General features: G+C 39.2%; 1 protein-coding gene across 1 annotated transcript; it reads right to left on the reverse strand.

Moving 5' to 3' along the window:
- Positions 1-223: 223 nt before the first annotated feature.
- On the reverse strand, positions 224-17,928 carry trpc4b (transient receptor potential cation channel, subfamily C, member 4b). Its single transcript, XM_030778153.1, has 10 exons — positions 17,548-17,928; positions 12,428-12,946; positions 6,000-6,336; positions 4,777-4,916; positions 4,165-4,487; positions 2,111-2,306; positions 1,800-1,991; positions 1,417-1,458; positions 1,182-1,271; positions 224-823 (listed from the first exon to the last, which is right to left on the reverse strand). The coding sequence occupies exons 1-10, from the start codon at positions 17,923-17,925 to the stop codon at positions 224-226; spliced, it is 2,817 nt and encodes a 938-aa protein (XP_030634013.1). The 5' UTR covers positions 17,926-17,928.
- Positions 17,929-22,721: the final 4,793 nt, after the last annotated feature.

A 22,721-nucleotide genomic window follows, 5' to 3' on the forward strand; every position in this document is an offset into this window, starting at 1 on the left:
ATTTAGGGAGATTCAGGGAGGATGGAGCAAGAGAAAAGCAATACCAGCTAAACCATCTGACCTTTCCCTGATGGCAGGCAACCCACAATGTTCAAAGTCATACCAAAGATCCAGAGATTCAGCACATCCCTAACCAAATCTCTGTGTGGAATTAGACTGTTCCAGGGTGCTTACGGGAATAGCAGCCATCTGCCTGACTCAGTTTCCTACTGTATCTAATAAGCTACGTGTCCATTTCTGAATGAGGACTACTTAGGGGAGATCGGCTCCCAGAGGGCTGCCCCTGTGGGGACAGCTCCATCTCCTCTTCCTTCTCATTCTCCAAAATTTCCTCTTCATTCTCCAGCTCAGCTCCTGTAGCATCTACGGTTAATGGCTGCTTCTCTGCCTCCTCCTGTGTTCCACAGTCTAAGTGGTGAACATCTGACTCACCCACCTCCTCTGTGACAGAGTAGATTTTGTTTGGGTTAGAACAGTGGTTTGTTCTTTTGTGGGTCTTTTGGAACAAACTGAAATCAGTGATATCTTTGGGGAAGTCTTTCCTTGTTTTCTCTTTGGAGGAGCATTCAGGTAAAGCACTGACAGATCCATTGGCCAGAGCACTTTCAGCACAGTGGTGCTGAAGAATAGTTGTGACATCATAAAGGTTGAGTTTGCTCTTTTGTTGGCCAGTGCTGAGGACTGTGGAGTATAGAGCCGAATGATCTGGATAAGTCGTATTTGAGGCTGTTGTGTTGAGTTTGGGTACAGGAACACAGGTCCTATTGCCCTTCATCAATCCCATAACTTCATAGCGGAAACTAGAGATGTCCTGCTTCAGCTCCTAGAGAAGTCAACAGAGATAGGACTGTTTCTACCTTTGAAGAGACTGAAAAGATGTTAGAGATAGACTGAAAAGATGTTAACATGAAAAAAGTGTAAGAATGTTTGTCATACAGCCCAGCACTTGATAAACACGCTGTAAAATGTGCATAGAGGTTGTACAGCAACAAAGTTGATGATAAAAATGTGTGTACTGTAATGTAAAACTTCTACTTGTAAAGTAATGGGGTGACTGTAAAATATATGGGCTAACTGTAAAGCAAAGAAATGGTCTGTACAACACGTGGACCAGCTGGAAAGTAACGGGGCTCACTGTAAAGTGTGTTGAATAATAGTGTACTAGGGTTGATAACTCTTGCCTTAAAGTTTTCTTCAGTGAGACCTTCCTCTGTTTTTGCATCTCTGATCATGGCAGCCACATATCTTTTGACCAGGTTTCTTAAGACCTCCTGCACATGAGCACACAAATTCAAAACACTCAGAAACAATGTGATATGCTATGGACAAAGTAATAATGTTTTATAGCTGGATATGCTATGATCAAATATGAATCAGGCACAGGGTGGAAACATATTCTGTAGTCTCTCTACATACCTGATACTGGTGGCTTAGTCGCACTTTTTCAGCAGCCCTTCTCTGAACAAGATTATTCACATAAAAAGACAAAATCATGAGTGCTTAATCAATTACAGACAAAGAACTAATATTCTCCTATGACTCTTAACCACAAATATAACTGACTCACTTACACTGAACTGTCATTGTGTAAGAAGTTCTTAGAAGATGGGTTGTGGAAAACTTTGGACAATTTATAGCAAATTCGGAGAATCAGGAGGGTACAGGGAAAAGTTCCATTTTCTATGACAAATGAAATGTCCTCAGACACACTAATCCAGTAATAGTGTAATCTAATTACTGAGGCTGTGATATTAGCAGCTGTAAAAAAAAAAAAGAGATCATTATTTGATACAACCTACCCCTAGTGTTCCAAATGTTTCAGTCCTCTTTGTTTTCTCCTTAAAAATGTTCTTCCTTATCCACTGAATTAGATAGCAGAAGGATTTGGGGCTTGGGATAATGTTGAATGGTGGCGGTAGTGTGCCTCCCTCTTCGAAATAACTCATCCACAGTTTGGTTCTCGCAAATTTCCATTCAATGTCTGCATGATCCTGTGGATGAAGAAAACAATCAAGAGGAAGTTGATTTCCTGTTTCCCTGACAAGCTGTAGGCAGGTATTGATATGAAGCAAAGGTTCTGACACTGCACACTCACGGCAATGACACTCACGGCAATGTGCTGGTAGGAGTTGTTCATCATGGCAATCAGCATGTTTAGGAGGACAACAAGAGAGATGATATTGTAGGTACCAAACATCGTGGCTCCAACAAACTCAGTGAACTTATGATCAGGCCCAACGTTGGTCACATAGAGACTTATCAGGCCAAATATGGACCAGAATAAAGACTGCAGAGTTTCAAACAGCCTAAAGACAGAAATACATTCAGGGGTTAAAAATAATGTCCTTATTACCTATTGTCACAATCCCAAAGCACAAGAGATGAAAAACCAACACAGAGTAATAACAAATAAGTAATAATTAAATTAATGTTATTTGATTTGATAAATATAACACCCTAGGAGACTGGCATGACATGTTGTTAATTTGAGGCTTGAGACAAAATAAAAATAGCAAGACAAACGTTCAACCACAGTAGCTGGATTCTTGAGTGTCACCCTTAAATGGTTTCTAACTGAATGATCACACAGCTGCTGGTTAGAGACAGAACATAGTTTTTCATTTGAAATGTGATAGAATGTTGAACCATCTCATGTCATTCAATAGACCATGAAGTTACATTAGTTTAGTATTGGCAAAGACATGAATAATTCCCAGCAGGGTCAAGCATGTCCTGGTAAGTGAAACACTTCCTGTGACTTCCTGTAATGCGAACAACTGTGTTTGTACTATTAAAACTAATTTTAAGTATTTTAAAGCCACGGAAATGATTGCCAGTGGAAGAACATTTTGGAACATGGTCGGTTTTAGTCAGGGTTTGAGTTAATACAAGTGAATTAGTAAATTAATCATGTCCAAGTTGTATGACCAATTCGGATTAGAAAACTAATTAAGCATATAGAACTGAATCGGACCTGGAATGGCAGGAAGTTGAATATAACCCAATGGTATTATATGTTTCCAATGTATAGGAGTAAGCAGAAACTATGAACAAAGTCTGGCTATTTTGGATTTTCAAGTGTAAATTAATGAAAGTGCTGTTTACATAGATATTGAAATACAGTTTCCAGAAAGCGACTCAGTTCACTACTTTGTGTTTTCAGTGGTATGGAATAGTGACATGTAAATGTGCTTTGTGATGTTTATTCTGGAGTCTATCTTTGTGGTGAAATTTAATGAAATTTCATCAAAGTTCCGTTTCCTGTAACTCTAATTCAGTCCCAGGTCTAATTCAGCTCACTACTGTCATTTTCAACTCCAATTCAAATTTAATTCAAAGAATTGAATTAACTTTCAGTTTTAAATTCAGTTCCAAGAAAAAACCTCAACCCAGGTCTTGGCAAGCTGCTAATACACAATATAATACATAAACTGCTGTGAGACCAAGGCAAAATAAAGCCTCATTACCTCCTCACACAATCTAAAGGTTGAATTCAATCATTCTTACATAAATTCATTTTCGCTCTTATCCACAAGCCCGCTATTCATTTGTACTGATTGTTATTGAGACGGAAAATAATCAGCCGACCATCCACAGCTGTCCTTACTAATAATACTGGGTGACTGTTATTATCATAAGACACTATGCTTTTGTAGTAGATTATTTCTTTAACTACACATTGCATAACTTAAAGATTCAAGCTGGACTCTCCTGAATCCCTCACTGGCTGCAGTGGTGAAGAACAGCAGAATCATCTGCTGTGAGGGTCTGATAGGACAAAAGACTAAATATTGGGGGAAAATAAGGGTAAAATATCATTCATCCCTAGTGGGCAAGTGACATTTACACCCACCCACACACCACTTTAGCAAAGCCAGCAAGAGATTTGATGTCATCGCAATGGCATATCTAGCAAATTTGATATTGCCACACACAAAACATTTTGTAGCATGAGAATCCACCACTCACTCAACAATGTTTAGACCATCTTAAAGGTCAACCTTTGTAAACAGCCAGTGACTAAGAGCTAAAACAGACAAGCAGAGTGGACTGAGAGAATGTTTGTTAAAACACCTGTGGAGGTGTGCTCTTTTGCACTGTTTTGCTAACACATAATAATTAAGACTTAAGACTGAGTAGAACTGGCAGTGATTTTGGACTAACGTTGAAAATGCGTTATTTTGATGCTCGCAGCGTATGCCCTTGCAGGTAATGTTACTGCTGCTCCCTTGGGTCTCATAGTAGAAGTAAAGCTGGTTGAGGCCGTTAGCGAAGGCTAGCAACACCAGGCAGTAGATGAAGAGGAACTTGAGGATGTCCAGAAGCATGCGGCCCAGTGAGATCTGCAGTGGACCCAGGTGGGAGTTGGCCGTGAAGAGAGAGATGAGTCTCAGCGAGCTAAAAATGTTAGCTATGGCAAAGACAGCCTCGGCTACTAATGTAGGATGCCACATTTCCCAGCTCGCCCTGGGTCTACAGCCACTGTACTGTAAAGAAAAGAGAAGATCCCATGGTTTACTAAACAACTTCAAAGTTCCACCCTGAAAGCGTGTCCAACAGCGCTGTTCTTTCACTATGTTGACATATTTTGGCAGCATAACATATCTACACATTTTCATACCAAAACATAAATAGCGCAAGGTTCTTCAATTTTAAATCACAAAATGACTGAACTCTTCTTATTAAGATAAAATGTAATCCTAAATGTTTGAATGATGAAAGACAAAAATCTATATTTGTGACAAAAAACAGCATGGGTGTTTTTTTGCAAAGCACCTTGACATATGCAACAATCTTCAGTGATATGGTTGCCAGATATAAAGAGTTCATGACAAAATCCATTAGGTTCCACCAATCATGAATGTAGTCCTGAAATCCTCCATCCCACATCTGCTTAATCTCCGTCCATATGAAACCTGCCAAGGAACCAAGAGTCAGATTTGCTATGTCAAAAATGTGTGTATTTCTGCCTCTGGTGATCAAAGGTAGACTGATTTATTCATGAGTTTTTAAAGCAGACACATCTTGCTCACAGGTAGTGCAATTACATGTGAGTATAGTTGGAAGCACATTTTGGCAGTTGGGCCACCTTAAAAAACTGTAGAGGTGCTGCAAAAAATTGTTGCCTTTACTGTTGTATCTTAACTAACTCAAGAAGTCACAAGTCTAGAATATGCCTTTGACTTTTTTTGAACACACTAGCATAGCAGATGGATTTGTGATTAAAGTTGTTCTGAGTTTGATGATTATTTGGCTAAAACGGCAAATCACCAGGTGTTAGAAAGCTGGAGGCTCAATACTACAAACTTTTCAACGAAATTCTTTGCCACACACATTTAAAAACACAACTTATTTACTGTTATTGCCATGCCCTGGATGTGAACTGCTTTGCTTTCCAAGGCTATGCATTTCTTACATCTGGAATATATTTCCACCACAATGAAGGGGTGTAAAGGTGTTGGGGCACCCCATCAAGGAAACACGGTTATGAAAGGAACAAATGGATGATTTTGGGCCATCTAACAATGTTAGAACTGAACCAGGTGTGGGATGAAGAGGGCTTTGAGAGATTGAAGTAAACGAGTATTTACTGACTGCTCTAAGCTGTAAAAAAGTAAATGACATTAGACTGGGGCTGACAGATGAGAGTGCCTAAACCTGACAAGAGACCAACTTGTTCAAAAGACAGTGTAAGCCAAGCACAACACCCGAGGAACCATTTCACCTCCTTTACTGTTTGTCACTTTTTTAACAACTGACTGCAGCAGCTTGTGACATGAGGACTTCTGTGTGTCAAAATCCTACTCAGTGCCAGGGTTGAATTATGCAGCAAACTGAAGAGGGGAGGGGGGCAAGCCTTTGTTTTTATGCCAGACCATTATTCATATCTATTCAATGACTTGTTAGTACAACCATATTATACTGCAGTCTAATAACTAAATCCCAACTGTTGGATTCCTCCTTAGAGTAGTGACATGCCATTAGCCTGCATGCTGTACCTATGACCCATGGCAGGATCATCCACTCCACCGTGGTGGGCAGAGGGCCCTGGCGATTGGGGTCATTGGAAACGATGTGCTGGGAGGCCAGGAGCAGAAGGAACAGGAAGGTCAAGTACGAAGCAGTGTGGCAGATGAACTTGATGAAGGGCTTGCGGATGAAGAGGCCATAGCGACTCTTGGGTGCCACCAGGTAGCAGATGGAAAAGACAGGGAACAGGAGGCCAATGAAGACGCAGGTGACAAACTTTACTGCCCAGTGGCGCCTCCTCCAGCCTGGAAGCTCATCGTACCAGCGTGATGCCAACAGCTGCTGGCAGTTTGGCTGCGCAACAAACTGGACAAGAACAAAGAGAATAAAGGAAACAAAATGAAAACAGAAACAAAATTAAATTTTTTTGTCATGAACAAATGATTTAGTTAAAGTTTAGGCAACTGACTAAATTTCTCCCTTTTTTCCTCTCCTGCTCAGAGTTCCAGCTTGTTTAACAAAAAATGTTCAGCTCAGGGCTATGTGGTCCAGCAAACCTTTTTGCTTGTATTTCAAAGCAATGCAAGCAACTAAATGAATGAAATGTATGTGCAGATAAAAAAAAAATAACTCCATAAAATCTTGTGACATTTCTTGTGTCTCATCAGAGGAGATCCGATCATCTTCACAGACAGAGCAAAAGCTTACAACGTACCTTACAAAGTGAGCAAGTGGAATTCATGGAAAAAGACAGCTAGTTTATTGAGCTGTATGTATTTTCAACCAATATTTCTAGAGTACCATTAAAATAAGAACTAACTACTCTTTACTTAAGTAGACAATTCAGTCTTAAGCATCCTGTGTGCATAGGCTCTAAGCAACTACTGTACTCAGCTGTCTGATACTGTCATTTTTTTATTTTTGCTCCTTTCCCCTGAAACCTCAGAGAATGCAGCAGGCCACCACACACTCTTACTCCACCCCTCCTCTCCAATCAGTGTAAAATTTCAGTTCAAACGGATATCACAACTACCAAATATGATCTGTAGATGTCTAAGGGTCACAAGGCACATGGGTGGAGACATATGCAGTGAGTCTCCAGTCTATTCTTTTATTTCTCCACGAGATTTGTCTTTGGCAATTAAAAGTGCATCAGCAGATAACAGCGGAAGTCTATCTGAGCCTAACTAAATTACACCCAAATGCATCCTTATGACTTCATACTTGTTCTTTGGCAGTGGGGCAAGGAGGTCAAACTAGAGAGGTCTTTGAGTGTTCCTCATCAGTCCTGATTAGCATGCCACAATCTGTTCACCCACGGAGAGCAGGGTTCTTTGGCCCAGAGTCACAGTGGGAATGATTCGGCAGGGAGAATGTTAAGAGCTGGAACACTAATCAGACAAATAGGGGTTGTTATCAGCGCTAGGCTGCGGGTGGAAAAGCTACGGCAAATGGCCATTTAAAGTGCCATTTAAAGGACATTCACTTCTGGTAAATGCATCATAAGAGTTTGACTTTTTTCTCTATGTTCCTCACAGCCTACAGGTCTCTTCAAAAGTCAAAATCAATTGCTTTTCCTTAAGTTTCTCAGAACAGTAGAAAACTCTAGAGCTTGATTATTACATACTTAAAAGTAGCAAAATGTTCAAAGATTCAAGCAAATTTTTTTCTTTAACTCTGAAAGTAGCACTGCAGGAAACAGTATTGAGTACTGACCACCTTCACAGATATGGAAAGAAACACAGCACATGTTCCTCTTAGGATACCCATCGGACCTCTCGCAAGCAGTACTGAACAGGTTTAACCAGTGACTAACACAGGGACAGACTGTGGGTAAAGACAACTGACCATCGCTTTATCTGTATATATTTATATTTTTATTTAATATCCTTTTACTGTCATACATTATACTAAATACTCCAATGCTCACCTGGGTCTCATTAAACGTAAACTTAAAACTGCAGTGTTACTGTGCTGTTAATGGTGGTGGGTGTTAGGAGCTGTACAACCAAATAAATGTTTTGAAAGATTTATTAAATGTCCTCTGGGTTTGAGAACAAAGGCTTATTTGTGACCATGTGGAGCTGGATTGTGAGACAGGATGTCAAGCTGTTTTTCAAGCTTGGTCAGCCCTCAAAAGCTGGAAAATAACAACAGAAAAAAAAAAAATTTGGAAATGCCAATAAAGTGGTTTAACCAGTATTTTTTTATATTTATATTTACATTTCTTATAGAGAAATTGATGAATTGAGAATCATTCATTCTCATGGGTAGCTGTCATGATGTTGCTTTAACTGACCAAACAAATGAATGAGGATTATTGGGCAAATTCTGTGTGGGTTTTTTAATTACTTTAAAAACATCATTTAATTTCTGAACCCCAGGTTTGAGTTTCAGTTCCTGCCTTTATTATATAAAATGTGATTAGTCTCTGACATTAAGAAATGTACTACTGGACATAAGATCAAGCTAGTGCGCCCTTAGCACAAGAATGACTGACTGGTAAAGAGGGAATTAAAAGTGAATAAGTGAATATGAACTAAAAGTGAGTATGCAATGACCTTGTCAGAATGACTCTGCTCACCCTGCCCTTCTCACAGTTCAGCCTTTTTTATTGAACACATCACAGTAATCGTCTCAGTCCTTTTTCAATGAACACATCACAGTAATCAGCCCTCAGTCCTGTTTTATTGAACACATCACAGTAATCATTCCTCAGTCCTGTTTTACTGAACACATCACAGTAATCATCCCTTAGTCCTGTTTTATTGAACACATCACAGTAATCATTCTTCAGTCCTGTTTTACTGAACACATCACAGTAATCATTCCTCAGTCCTGTTTTACTGAACACATCACAGTAATCACCCCTCAGTCCTGTTTTTATTGAACACATCACAGTAATCATTCCTCAGTCCTGTTTTACTGACCATATCACAGTAATTACTCCTCAGTGCTTTTTCAGTTAATCACAGTCAGCCTTCATTCTCAAGTGACTACTGGGAGAGAAGCTACGGCAATATGGATATGATGACAGCTAATTTCTTCAGTAATGATATTTACAATAAACGCACTGTAAGAAGAGTTGATTTGCCTTCCTTCTAGGGCTGGGCGGTATGGCCTAAAATTCATATAACGATATAATTTGAAGGAAGGATGGTAAAAGTATATATCTATATTCGTCTATTTTGGTATATTTATTCCTCTTACAATTTCAATATAAATGCTTCTGAAGGGGTAAAGCACTGGTATCGCAACTGCATGGCAGCTATTATTGTACTCCAGTGTTAACTTCGCCGATGAAAACTGTGACGAAAAATGTTCATCAACGAACTTTTTTCCACAACGTAAATGAGATGATAACTAAATAAAAATGCACCTTTGAAAATAAAAACTGTGATGAAATATATTGCCATTTTCGTCGACGAATACTAATGAAACGATAATGTCAGAGTCAGACGAATGGACAACCAATTATAGCCTCCCTCCTCTGGAAATTGAACGTTAAACATTTTAACTAACCTTAACTTGGCAACCAGCCTTGCCAGATATACAATTATTATCAAATTTGTACAATAATTTTGCCCTAAAAATGATCAAAAAATCGTACATTATGAGACTTTCGACATGATTGATCGTACATCATACAGAGCTCTGTATGATGTACAGAGACCAGTCATGACAAATGTCTCATAATGTACGATTTTTGATCATTTTGTGACACTTAGCCTATCCCCAGACTGATTACAACTAATAATGCTATCTCATTTTAATTAATTTCCCTTCACAATCAGGATAGAAAAATATGGAGCCCACGTCTGTTTTTACACATCTGATCTCACACTCTTTCAAGCCAATCATTCTTGTTGTGATGATGAACTCACCAGCATGAATATCTTTAACTTATCCATTAATCAGATCTTCTTTACAAATCAGAGGTTTGGGGTATTTTAAACTGACTGTAGTAACTTACGGGCCAGTACTATATTTACCCAGTGCAATGCTGTTATCATTATAATATTACTAGTTAAATGAGCTAGTCAAATGAGCACCTGCTCATATGAAGAGATTTTGCACTAGATATACCTTGCTGCTGCATCCTCGTGAAAATCGCAAAAAAAAATAAAATAAAATAAAAAAGTGCTGAACAGGAAGGTGAGGACAGGAAAGAGGAAAAGTTTGTCTTTAAACAATGTGGCTTGCAGACCGTGTCAAAAAGTCGTTCATTACCCGTCTGGCAATGCTGTTGGCAACTCATATCATGGTTACTCTCTGAAGAACAGATTTGTGACACATTTAAGCTACAATAAAACTGAAAATAAAACGCACTGGAAACAATGTAGGTGCAAAATCGATGGGAAAAATGCCTCAAACGTCAAGAGGCATTTGAAGACACGCCACCAAGAAGTATGTAATAAAAAAAGTTAGACTTTTATCAAAATCAACTTAAAGGCTTGACTGTGTTAGCTAGAAGCAGATGGCTATGTTTTCTTGTTTGCTTGACTTGGTAATGTTAATTGTGCATACTAATAGCAAGCCTAAGAATATCTGTGTGCTTCGTGAAGTCACGGTTATTTAATTTAAAAAAATGCAAACTGACGAAAACATGGCAAATACATTTGACTAAAATTTGACTAAAACTTGTCTAGTCTTCTTTGACTAAAATGAGACTAAAACTAATAATGATCAAATGACTAAAATATGACAAAAACGAATAAAGACTAAAACTAAGACTAAATCAAAATTAACAGCCAAAATTAACACTTTTGTATTCTTAACTGTACTCTTATGTTTTCCCTCAAGTCATGTTTCAACTACAGCTCTTAAGCTCTCCTTAACAACCCCGCTGTCAGTAAATGATTTTTTATGTTGACCCAAAATCCAGGCAATTTTAAGGGAACATTCGTTAGCACGTTGTTGGGCAGTGAATGAATGTGTTTGGATTCTGGTGGATTGATCATATTGGGCTCTTAGATAAGTTTAGTTTATTTTCTGTGCCCTCAGTTTGGATTTGAGTGGGTATGTTTGCTCAAAAGATTTGTGCCTTGTCTGGTAGTGGTGCTTCACACTGCCACTTAATCACCACAGTCTCGGAACAAATGAGACATATTGGTTTTGGGAACTGCGAACACTGGTTCGTGGGAAGAATGAACATGTAAGAGTCTGACCATTCTTGATTAAAATATTTGTTTTCACTGTCTACTTTTCTCTTTTTAGAGCATGCCATGTGAAATTACTTCTCCCTGACTCACTTATTTCTCCAGCTATTGTCTCTCGTCTCATCTCTCTCCCCTGTGTGTATGTATCTCACTCACTAGCTGTTTCTCAACATGCATTCTTCTCTGTACTTGCATTCTCATGCACTTGTGAAACGTCATAAGTCATGGCCAAAGTACTGTTCCAACCAGCAGTTCGCATCTAGCCAAGTACAGATCAAATACCCGGATGTGTCCTAGATTCGTGGGTTTTTATCAAGGATGCATCAGGAGGTGACTTTTGTGGACTTGGGTGGTCAAGTTTCCCAGAATGCATTTCACACAAAGTCTGGACTCTTGAGCTGAACCAAGAAAAGGAGTTTGTACTTGACATACTCCAGCTACTGACTCGAGTCGCAATGCTTATTGGACTGGCTGAGATCAAATCTGTGCAGATTTGCCTGGCTGAGATCAAATCTGTGAGATGATTTACAATGCATACAATTGGTCTGTGAGTTTCCCGGGCCGCTGAACCAGTGTTGTAAATGCTAGAAATCTGTGCCAGTCAAAATAGAAATGCTTCATCAAGATTTAATAACCGTTAATAATTTATCGGTTATAGGTCCGGTATGGCGGTATATGAAAAATTAATACCGTATGGAAAATTAAAACCGGTATACCAGATGAACCGGTATACCGCCCAGTCAATTTAATATAAGGGTTTCCTTTCACTGACTGTTAAGCCCCGATTTACATATTTACACTATCTTTCATTCCCAAGGTCAAATTTCAAGTCCTTCAAAGAACTGACCAATAAGACAAAGAATCAGATGCATTTGCCTCATTAGTCTCCCCAATGGGATGGGGGATGTTTGGAGAACTGAGCTGAAAGTGCATGTGTGCAACTCCAAGTGCATGTGTTTGCTTTTAAATACATTCCAGTAAGAGAGGCCTGACTGCCAGAGAAGGCAGCAGCGCTGAGAACACATGTTTACTTTAGGACAAACACTGACATTTGGAAAGAAGACAAATGTCACAGGATGATATGTATACAACCAAATTCAACGACATACTAACTGTTCATGGACTGGCTCACGTTACAGAACTGTTTGGTCAGGACCAACCACTCAAATATTTCAGCTATGGTTTTGGTTTTGACATGGTCTAAGCTTTAAGATGTTTCCTGATTAAACCATAAACTTACAGTAACCTCATCATGAGAGGATGCTGAACACAGCCAGTTCTCCCCACAATATCCTCACCTCTTTCTGCCGGTACTTGATGGCAAGTTTGAGACGGGCCAGGTCGTTGTTCCCTTCATCCTGCAGCAGACTCATGTCATCGCGGAAGTTCAGGATGAGCTCTAACTCACGTGAGCTGCGCGTCTGGTCCAGCAGGTCCTTGGCAAAGCGTTTGCACTGATGGGACAGCTCTTCGTACTCGGTTTTGAATTCGTTTTCCACCTTACTGAGCTCCTGCAGTTCCCAGCTGAGCTGAAAAGCCGTCAGGAAGGGGTCCTCGCTGGATAGGGCGATGAGGGAGGGGCTGGCCAGGGCCTTGTAGATGTTGAGACGCGAGCGGGAGTGCCGCAGGCTGTCTACGTCTGAGCTGGAGACACACTCCACGCAGTTACAGCGCACCTCATGTGGCTGTGGCACAGACACACCCTTCTGCACCAGCATTTTAATGATCTCATAGTTGTTGGTGTGTGCGGCCAGGATGATGGGTGTTATATCGGGGGTGAAGTCAGAGAACTGCTTATCCAGCAGAGGAGGTGGCACCTGGGTAGGCAAAGTGAAGAAGCTGTTGGTCAACCTCCTACGAGACATTTAACGGTATTTATACCACAATTCATGGAGCAGCTGATGCCGTAACTGTTGCCACTGTTCTTTTCTTAATCAGTGATTTATCTTTGTGCAGCAAAATTGTAAGTGTGTGTTTTGCTTTTTTTTGTTTGTTTGGTTCTTTTTGGCAATTGTTGAGGTTGATCCAACAACACCCATGTGGAGCCATGAATAGACCACTCCATTTGAAATATGTTCATACTTTTCCAAAACTGTAGAGATCTTTTAACTCTTAGTATTGCATAATGAAGGTTATATTTTATGCTCTTAAAGCCAACATCAACTTTTCTTCATTCCAGTCTCAGGAATCCCCTACACAGCTTATTCTGATATGAGGCACCATTAAAATGTCGCATTCAGATCATTCCTGTGATTAACAGACTGCCTGAATGAGCTGTGTTAATGCTGGAGTGGAACAGAAATGTGTCTGAAATACACCGATCTGGTTTTGACAGTGATGGAAATGCCTACATCTGCACTGCACAGACTTGAAGATGAACTCCTCTGAAAAATGTCATCTGTAAGTCACTTTTTAGAGAAAGTTTTCCTTCTGAAGGGGGTGGGGGGGCATGTAGAGGTGAAATTAGGAGGTGCACAGATGTTCAATCGTAAGTGCTCTGTAATCCATCTGTATGTTTGTATGCTGCTGAAATCAGGAGGAAACACCTCACCCCCTTCAAAATCCAGATTCCTGTTGAGCATTAAGAGCATCACAGTGGGAGGTAAATGCTCTGCTGGAGTGCTTCTGCTGTAGGGTCATTTAGCCGTATATCTACTACTTACTGTTAAAACACATCAGTTCAACTGGTCACTATAAATCACATATTTCTGGAAAGTACACACATATACACACACAGAGACACACACACACACTCACATGCGCAGATACAAGCAGACAGACAGAAAGACAGACATACACACACACACACACACACACACAGTGAACAGGGGTATGATGACCTCATTTCCTCATGTTATAACAGTGCCCTGAAGGAGAATTTTCCCACATTATTTTGCATATTTTCTTCACTTTGATTCGCTGTTTGTTCTTCTGATAACAGCACAAACACAAGCATACTGTGAAATATCAGATCAGAAATGTTACCTCTAAGATAATCTTCTGTATTTTGAATTTATCTCATGTACTGCTCTCAAAGATTTATATCAGCACTATCAGTACTATAGCCATGATAAGATCTCTGCAGACATGGTTATTTAAAATAAGAAAAGCAATGCACTGCTCCAAAGAGGCTGGTTTTACCATAACACACAAACAGATGGGTTAAAGAACACTTAAAACTAACCTTCCGTTTCCCTCTAACTGTTTACTATGTTTTCTCCTTCAGAGGGAGAACTTTCTCTAAATAGTAAGCATTCTGCAAAGACAGTGTAAACCTGTTTTTATGGTACACTCAACGAGGATGACATTTTTTGTGTGGGGTTCATATTACAGTCCATGCAGTTCAAATGTAGGCATAACTATGCACACAGTTAATATAAAAAAGCCAAAGTCTCTCAGTCGCTTGAGCTGGAGCGTCTGAGCAGCTAACAAACAAAAACACCAGTAACAACAAAAACAACAACAACAACAACAACAATCTCCAGACATATGCAGCTGGGAAAAGAGAGCAGCAGCTATAATATGGGTAGGAAGTTTGAGGAAAGAGAAGGAAGATAAGGAATAAAAAGAGAGTGGGGGGGGAAAGAAAAAAGGAATGTGCGTGTTTGTGTATCTCATGGAGAGAGGAGGAGGAGAAAGGGGTGATGATTGGGGGTTTGCGGGTGATTAATCCTGTAAGCTTGTGTGCTATCGGGATCGTTTTCAGTGGAAGCTTTGAGGAGCGCAGCTAGAGGAAAACACAGGTTTCTGTTTGGAGAAAATAATGAAGACGACGGTGAAAGGTTCAGGCCTTAACTAGCCGACACACTGAAGAGCAGCCTCAGCACGAAACTCTTTGTCAACATGTGTCCGGCAAAGCACTGAGGTAAATACATTAGAGCTACCACAGCGGGCCTCATATAGTGAACCAGACTATGTTTGACAGGCTTATCAATTTAACAGTAGTTTGTTTCAGCTGAGCGGAGAAGCATTGTTTGCACTTTTGATCAATAACACAACTAAAAGAGTCAGAAGCTAAAGTAATGGCAGGTGATTAAATGCCACTTTTTTCCTCAGAGAAAAGCACTTTTTCCTTACAGCACTGTAAACTGACACCAAAAGAAGCTCTCAAACAATTAATTAATGAGTAGGCCTACATCACTGTTTTTAGCATATGCATTTGTTAAACATTTAAATGTATTTGAGATACACAGAAAATCCAGAAAAAAGTCACAAAGGCTAATGAAGTGTAGGTTCTGGAAGCATGATCCAGACGACATGCAAGCCTGTGAGCACTGACCTGGAAATATGGTGTTGACAATTTACAGTGACAGTACTGAGTGTTTGGAAAACACACGAGCATATGGAAAAGTTGGTTTAGCAACCTGTCATATGGTGAAAAAAAAGATCAATTGGACCTACGCATAATGGTTCTCACTCAGATCACATACATGTCACCGGGACTGGAAACAAATATGGCCCAAATTTGAAACTGAAAAAATGTGATACCATGTTTTTGTTTTGTTTTTATTGTTTGTTCCTCTGTTTTCCACTACTCACCCTGCTCTAGAAACATCCTATTTGTGTCCCTTATGAGTGAAGTAATTAGAAGTGAGTCATTTTTCAACAAAACAAAAGCCATGTCAGCGTCTCTTATGACTGGCTGGTAAACTTGATAGAACATTCTAGAGAGATTTCTATCTGTTTTTGCTAATTTACACATCAAAGGCAATTGTAGGTTGGAGGTCAGTTTACACCTGTGCTGGATATGATAGAAATAGACGTTCAAAGAGAGATCAGATCTGAACAACAAAATGGAATTCCTCTCAGTCTCTCAGTGTGACGATAAGAACACACACACACACACACACACACACACACACAACTCCATACTCTAGTAGTGATATGAAGAGACTACTGGAATATATATATATATATATATATATATATATACACACACACACACACACACACATATAGATAGATAGATAGATAGATAGATAGATAGATAGATAGATAGATAGATAGATAGATAGATAGATAGATAGATAGATAGATTCCCTTCAGATCATCAGGTTACCACATGATGGGGTTATTTCAGATCATTTGCATCTCTGCTCTGTTGAAAATCAAAGCAAGTAACCTGCAAGTAACATGTGAGTTTTCTTATTTGCATATCAAACATAAGGAATAAAGAGGATGTAAACACAGAGAACAAAGAGAGGCTGGACCGGCCCAGCCATGACAATCGCATTTGCAACAGTCCTAATCTCTCACCAGCTCTGCTCGCTTCACCCCCTCCACCAAAAAAAGGTAAAACCCTCCATAATGATTTCCCAGAAACAAGCTCTTTCCCAGCATATTCCTATGTAAAGAAACCAAATTATATTTGAATGATAACAAATGCAGCACAGAAAAGTTAAAAAATGCCTTGAAACCAAGAAACCAAGCACCATGTAGGTGACTCCGCACGACTCCAAATCACATTATTTTAGATAGCCACCCTGAATTCAGAATAAATCATATAATAGGTGCTCTGAATTCGTGATAAATCACAAAAAATTAAGATAGCTGCTCTGAATTCAGGCGGAGAGTCGATGCAGGCTGTTATCTGATCAGGAAGTTATTTGGATGAGACAAGTTATGTCCATATAAAGCTGTTTATGTTTGAGCAGATCTGAGGATCTTTGGGAGGGGAAGTTACAGTCCTGTGGGACTGTAATTTAATGTCTGAAGTGAAAAAGAATGTCTACAGATTTAGTAAGAGCAGATCAGCGTTCCTGTGTGAAAGCAGCACTCTGGTTCACAAACCTTGGAAAATTTGGATTTGACTGTGCTATTGAATTCATACACACTGCATCTAGAGCTCAATAAAAGCTTCACACACAGGTTGTGTATTATACAATATCAGTTCTCTGATGGAAACAAATGTCACGGGTGAATACACTATAGCGACTATGCTTAACATGCTGAGGAATGACATAGCAGACAAGGTTTAGCTTTTCAGTTTGTGTACACTATAACACAGACTCGTTTATGCTAGTCACTAGGGTTTTATTTTTTAACAATGGCTGGTGCTTTTTACAGCTTGTCATCCACTGACATAGTGGAAGACATAACAGAGCAGAAAAAGGAAAGAGAGACAGAGAAAGAGAGAGAAAGAAAGAGAAAGAGAAAAGGAAAGAACAAAGCAAGCAGGGTTCTTAAAAACTGAGGAGAAAAATGAGTTTATAGAGACAGAAACGGATAAACAGGAACAGGCATCAGAAAAAGCAATGTATATATACAGTATGTATGTATGTGTGTGTGTCTATGTGTGTATGTATGTGTGTATATATATATATATATACACACACACACACACACACACACATATGTATATATATATATATATATATATATATATATATATATATATAAACTCCACATCCTCTCCTACCTGTTTCTCTCCACTTGGTTTCTTGTGATTGAGCAGTAGTTCCACAGCACCAACCACCTCTTTGCGGATGGCATGAAGCAGAGCATCTCCCACATACACATTATAGCTGAGCAAAAGTTCAATGATCTCCAGGTTTTCATTCTCTATGGCAATGAGCAACGCTGTACGCCCTAGAGGATCAACACAGTTAATGTTAATCTTGAAGTAGATCTCAGCCTCCTCCAGCGCCTGTTTGACACTGGCATAGTCACCTTTCTCCACTGCACTCAGGTACAGCTTCTCCTGGGCAGAGAACTCCGACTCAGCACGAACGATACGCAGCGGGATGCGATCCCTGTAGGAGGAATTGTCAGTCCTGCGGTAATACAGCTGTGCCATGACTGTTAGTCCATCTCTCGCAGCTGAAACATAGAGGAGTCAGTATCACCAAACAGTCACAAATGACTCTGAATGACAAAACAGCCTTACACAGCTTGAAACAGTGAGATCCACCCATTGGATGGATGGCTGTGTAATGAAATTAGGAGTAATTTGCAAAATGCTGCATCAGGATTCGAACACACAATGTTTCAGCATTACTTGCACTGGGGATTAGAGTCTACTTATCAAAAATAACGTTACCAATCTCAGTCATCAATTTCTGATTTCATACTGATTTTGCTGTCAAGTTAAGCATTTCCAAGGATGCAAACATCTGACAGTTCAATCAACGCTGGTGAAAAAAAAAAAGTTTTGAGATTTGCATTTGTATGATTTAAATTACGCCCAGGAACCGATGTCATGTAGTTAATTATTGAACATATTTTAAACCGTACCTTTAAACTATAACGGTACATCAGTAAATTAACCCATATCTGTCTAAACTGCAAACAACAGTCCTAATACTTGAGGCAGTTTTAGACGTCAACTCTCTCCTTATACAGACAAATTAGCGAATGATGTTTAACTATGAAGAATCTTACATGTAACGACTCTTTATTCCTTTCGTTCCTTATTTACATCAAACTTAATTAACCCCAAAGGTAGATTTTCTAACTAACAATCGTATATCCTACCTGTTGTGATTCGCATTAGAAAAGAAAAAGCGGGTGTTTGTGGCTTAACATCGCAGCCAAATTTCTCTGCATGACGTGACAGGAATTCCAAATGCTAAGACTGAAACATAATACGTTCTCAAGAGGCATAAATTAATCAGTCGTTGTGATTTTCTATCAATTTGATCAACGAATCTTCCAGGTGTTTCATCTCGTCCATGAATATAGAGCTGTTCCGAATGAGCGAGCGCAACTTTAGAGACAGCTTAAAGCTTTGCAGAAATGCCAAATTTAGCATCCTTTAATTACCTGGATATTACAATAAGCGAAATGTATAATTAAATAAAGTTGGAGATACTATTTCCCTATTTACAATATCGCGTCTGCAGTTTCTCCATAACCTAATCGCACTTAGCGTCATGTAGCGCGCTCGAACTGTTGTAATCGGACGCTAGATGCGCAAGCAAGCATGTGAAGAAAAGCGCTTTTTTTCCCAGTGAGGGCTCACTTCATAATTCACCCAGATATAGCACAACCGGACGAGCAACTGAACCTTAAAGCGCAAAATAAACCAACAAAGGCATCCCCTCGAAGTAGTTCATATACGAATATTAAGAAATCTGATTAGGTTAAATAAGATCAAAATGTAGTTGTATTAAGCAGTTAGATTTGCTTTAAAAATATGGTAACGTTTTTCAGACCTGCAGTTATGACGTTTAGTCGTAACACACAGTGAAAACCTTGTAGTGAATGGCGTGTTAAGAATTTGCTGATAGTGTGAAAATGCTATACTCCAGGGCATGAGGGATAGTCTTTAATCTGTATCAGTTTTGATAAATTTCATAGATCTATAACTGTTAACTGTTTTGAATGTAAGAAACAGACAATACAGGAAATGTTCTGAGTCTGAACCAAAGCGTCTCCACACGTCTGCCTGAGCATGACTGAGAAATGATGTAAGCAGGGAAGTGTAAAGGTGCAGGTGTCATAGTCGTCCATTAACACGGACTTGAGTCATGCTACAGATATGTGAAGGGAGATGATGCTCTGCCGACACTTTAGATAAGAAGTTATTTGTGAAGCAGTGAAAACGCTGAATTAATTAGAACATCTTGGGTGGGGGGTGGGGTTGTTGGGGGATTTTTTCGATTTCTTCCGTTGCCTAGACTACAACTCCCACAAGAAATGCAGCAACCTGCTTCTTGTCATGCCAAACAATATATTGGCATGTCCATTAACATGTGTGAGGGTACGAAAACAGTTGGTGGCAGATGCTCTGTGTCTGATGATTTCTTAACAGGAACTTATTTTTTAGCCATGTTCACTTGCCAAACACAGTGGATAGGCCAGTGCAATCTCTTACTGCACAGCGCTTCTGCAGTGCCTCTGACTCTGTGTTTCAGGAGCAGATTCGGGTAAATCGTTATCAATCTTATCTGTCAAAACCATTATGGCAGTCATTAAAGCCTTTTGCACAGTGTCATACCTGCAGAAATGAGTCAAGCAATGGTGTTATTCAACTGGGCATTGTGAGTCTTTAATAACTGCATCGGTAAAAGCTACATGTAGGGGTTAAATAGTACTATATGCTGCAATTCAATTCAGTTCAGTTCAGTTCAAGTCATGTTGTATGGTATATTCTTTTCAAAAACCAAATCATGTTAATGTCCAAACGCAAGAGGAAAATGATTGTTCCATTTACAGAGCTATCTCACTGACCACAACTTTTCTCAGTCTAACAGTTAGTTCATCACATTTCCTCTTTGATGGAGATATCAGAGTCTTATATGATAAGCTTGCGCACAGAGAACACAGATGATACTGAGATCCCAGTAGTACTTTAGACTTCTACTTAATCTTATGTAAAGAGAGTGCAGCAAAATCACTCTCAATAAAAAAAGAACAAGAAAGAAAGAAACTCAAGTTGAATAATCTGACACTTTCCTTAGAATGTATCCACTGGGAGCCTGGTTAACATATTCTACTATCCCCTAACAGAAGCTCTATTACACACGCACAAATACTACACTAAAATATTAAACATACTTGTCATAATTCCTTGGAAGTAAGCTGAAGGGTGTTATTGTGTACAGAGTTGCACTTCAGTGGTGACTGAGCACAAACATTCTCACAGCTATTGTTTATATTTAGTAGGCACTTAAAAATATCAGTGCTGTATTTGAGGTATTTCAACAATTCCAGGGTTAGCACGATGGTTAAGAACTTTGAGATGTCCCCAGTACATCTGAAACGAGCACCTATAATTCGATTTCCTTTTAAAAGGAAATTAGATTTGCACACATGAAGAATGCTACCAGGTTCACATAATATCTCCAAGTTTGTCAGCAAAAAACAGATTCTTTTTAATGCCTTTCTTTTGCAAGGGCCACATAAGTTCATAGCCACGGACTAAGGCTAAACATTATTCTAATGTTACCGGGAGCTTTGAATAGCCTGGAGAAAGGCGTCTGATATTATTTTAATCGATTTGAAACACTTCAGTATTTCTTGATTGGAAGGATCTGCAAAATACAGCAAGGCTACTGAAAAAAACCATGCATTTTAAAAGCCATCATGGGTGATTCTGCCAGTGATCTGTCAGGCGTTAACTCAGACCAGCAGAGAAGCCATAGAGGGGGGATATGCTATAAGTCCTGCTATACCAGCAGTGGAACATAACAGACAACTGAGAACATGAGGCAGGAAAAAAAAAGCAGGAAGAGTATGCTTCATTCTCTCACCAAGAGTGAGAATCTATTTCGGCTTCAGGATTTTTAGTGGCATTTGGTACAATAGTATAATGCATGCCACAGACCCTGAGCTTTAAACATGTATTCCCAGATATCCTGTTTCCTTTAAAAACTATAGTGATGAAGAGTTTGACGTCATCAGATGAAGGAACAATATGAACAGTCAGGGAGCAGTTTTTGTCCACAACGTGACCCTCATCGCTGTGTAATTTCATTTGGCCCCTTTCACAAAAGGCTCATGCCTCATCATCTGAGCCCAATTTGTCTGTGCATGTGTTTTGCCACAAAATCAATGTAAAAGTAATTTAATATAGCAAAAGAACACATGCACTCATGACTGAAACAGTGCTAAAAGGCCATCAAAATGTTGTAGAATTCTGCTTCTCATGTTAGATGTCAAAGCATATTATATTGAGTTATGATCAGTTGGGGAAGCATTTGAAAATGTAAACAAATGTAGTTTGTATTGTCAGTGAAATATCAGATGTGGATACTCTAAGCTGTTACCAAATACCAAATACCACCTTTCTCACCAAAATAGCCCTAAACCTTTCATTCTCCTTATTGTCTTTCAATTTTCCTACTTTTGAACTGTTTTTTTGTTTTGTTTTTTTTTTACAGAGCTTTTCTTTTTTGTATCCAAAGCAGGGTTTGAATATTCTTGTTTTTAATGCAATTACTTAAGTTTGATAAATATTCGCATTTTTAATGTTTGAGAAAATGTTTGCCCTATACTGTTTCACGAAGAATGACAAAAAAAAAAAATTCAAGTCAATATTCTGTATGTATACACTAAACAAAATACAACTGTCTCCCCTCTTCTACAGACACTTTCATTAGCACACATGCAGTATAGTGAATCAACTGAAAAATTCATTAACATTTCACCTTTAGTCCCAAAACCACTAAGAGTAGAACCATCTCTTCTCATGTTGAAATCTTTATTTGTAGCCAGCTGAATCATACAGTTAGAAAAGGAGTGAGTGGAAACCTTACAGGGTTACACTGTCATGCGGTGATGGAGACATTGCGATACTGAATGAGTGTGTATTAGGCAGTTGTGGTCCTCTGGAATGATGGTGTGCATGTGTCCTGTGGTGTGCTGTTTACAGAACTCCATAAATAATGTGTTTCATGTGTCATTTCTACAAAACGTCAGAACGAGATGACGTCCTGTCAGTGGACACGCCTAAATGTTCTCAGTCGGTAAAACAAATGCAGAGTACATTTCAGAGTACGTTCTGTACCTAAACAAAACCCATCTATCCTATGAAACATTTAGACAATGCTGCACTGATTTCAGTACAAGAGTACAGTAGTCTGTATGTATTCTATAAAACAGTTATACTGCCCAGAATTTTGCCACTAACTCTTTGAATCAAACAAATCT

Source organism: Chanos chanos, chromosome 6, assembly GCF_902362185.1.
Source record: "Chanos chanos chromosome 6, fChaCha1.1, whole genome shotgun sequence".
Classification (NCBI taxonomy): Eukaryota; Metazoa; Chordata; class Actinopteri; order Gonorynchiformes; family Chanidae; genus Chanos; species Chanos chanos.

Coding starts and splice junctions, on each gene's coding strand:
- trpc4b (XM_030778153.1), bottom strand. CDS start 17,925: ATGGCACAGCTGTATTACCGCAGGACTGACAATTCCTCCTACAGGGAT. Junction 6,337..12,427: donor TCAAGTACCGGCAGAAAGAG/GTGAGGATATTG, acceptor GTTCTTGTCCAG/TTTGTTGCGCAGCCAAACTG. Junction 824..1,181: donor TCACTGAAGAAAACTTTAAG/GCAAGAGTTATC, acceptor TGACTTCTCTAG/GAGCTGAAGCAGGACATCTC.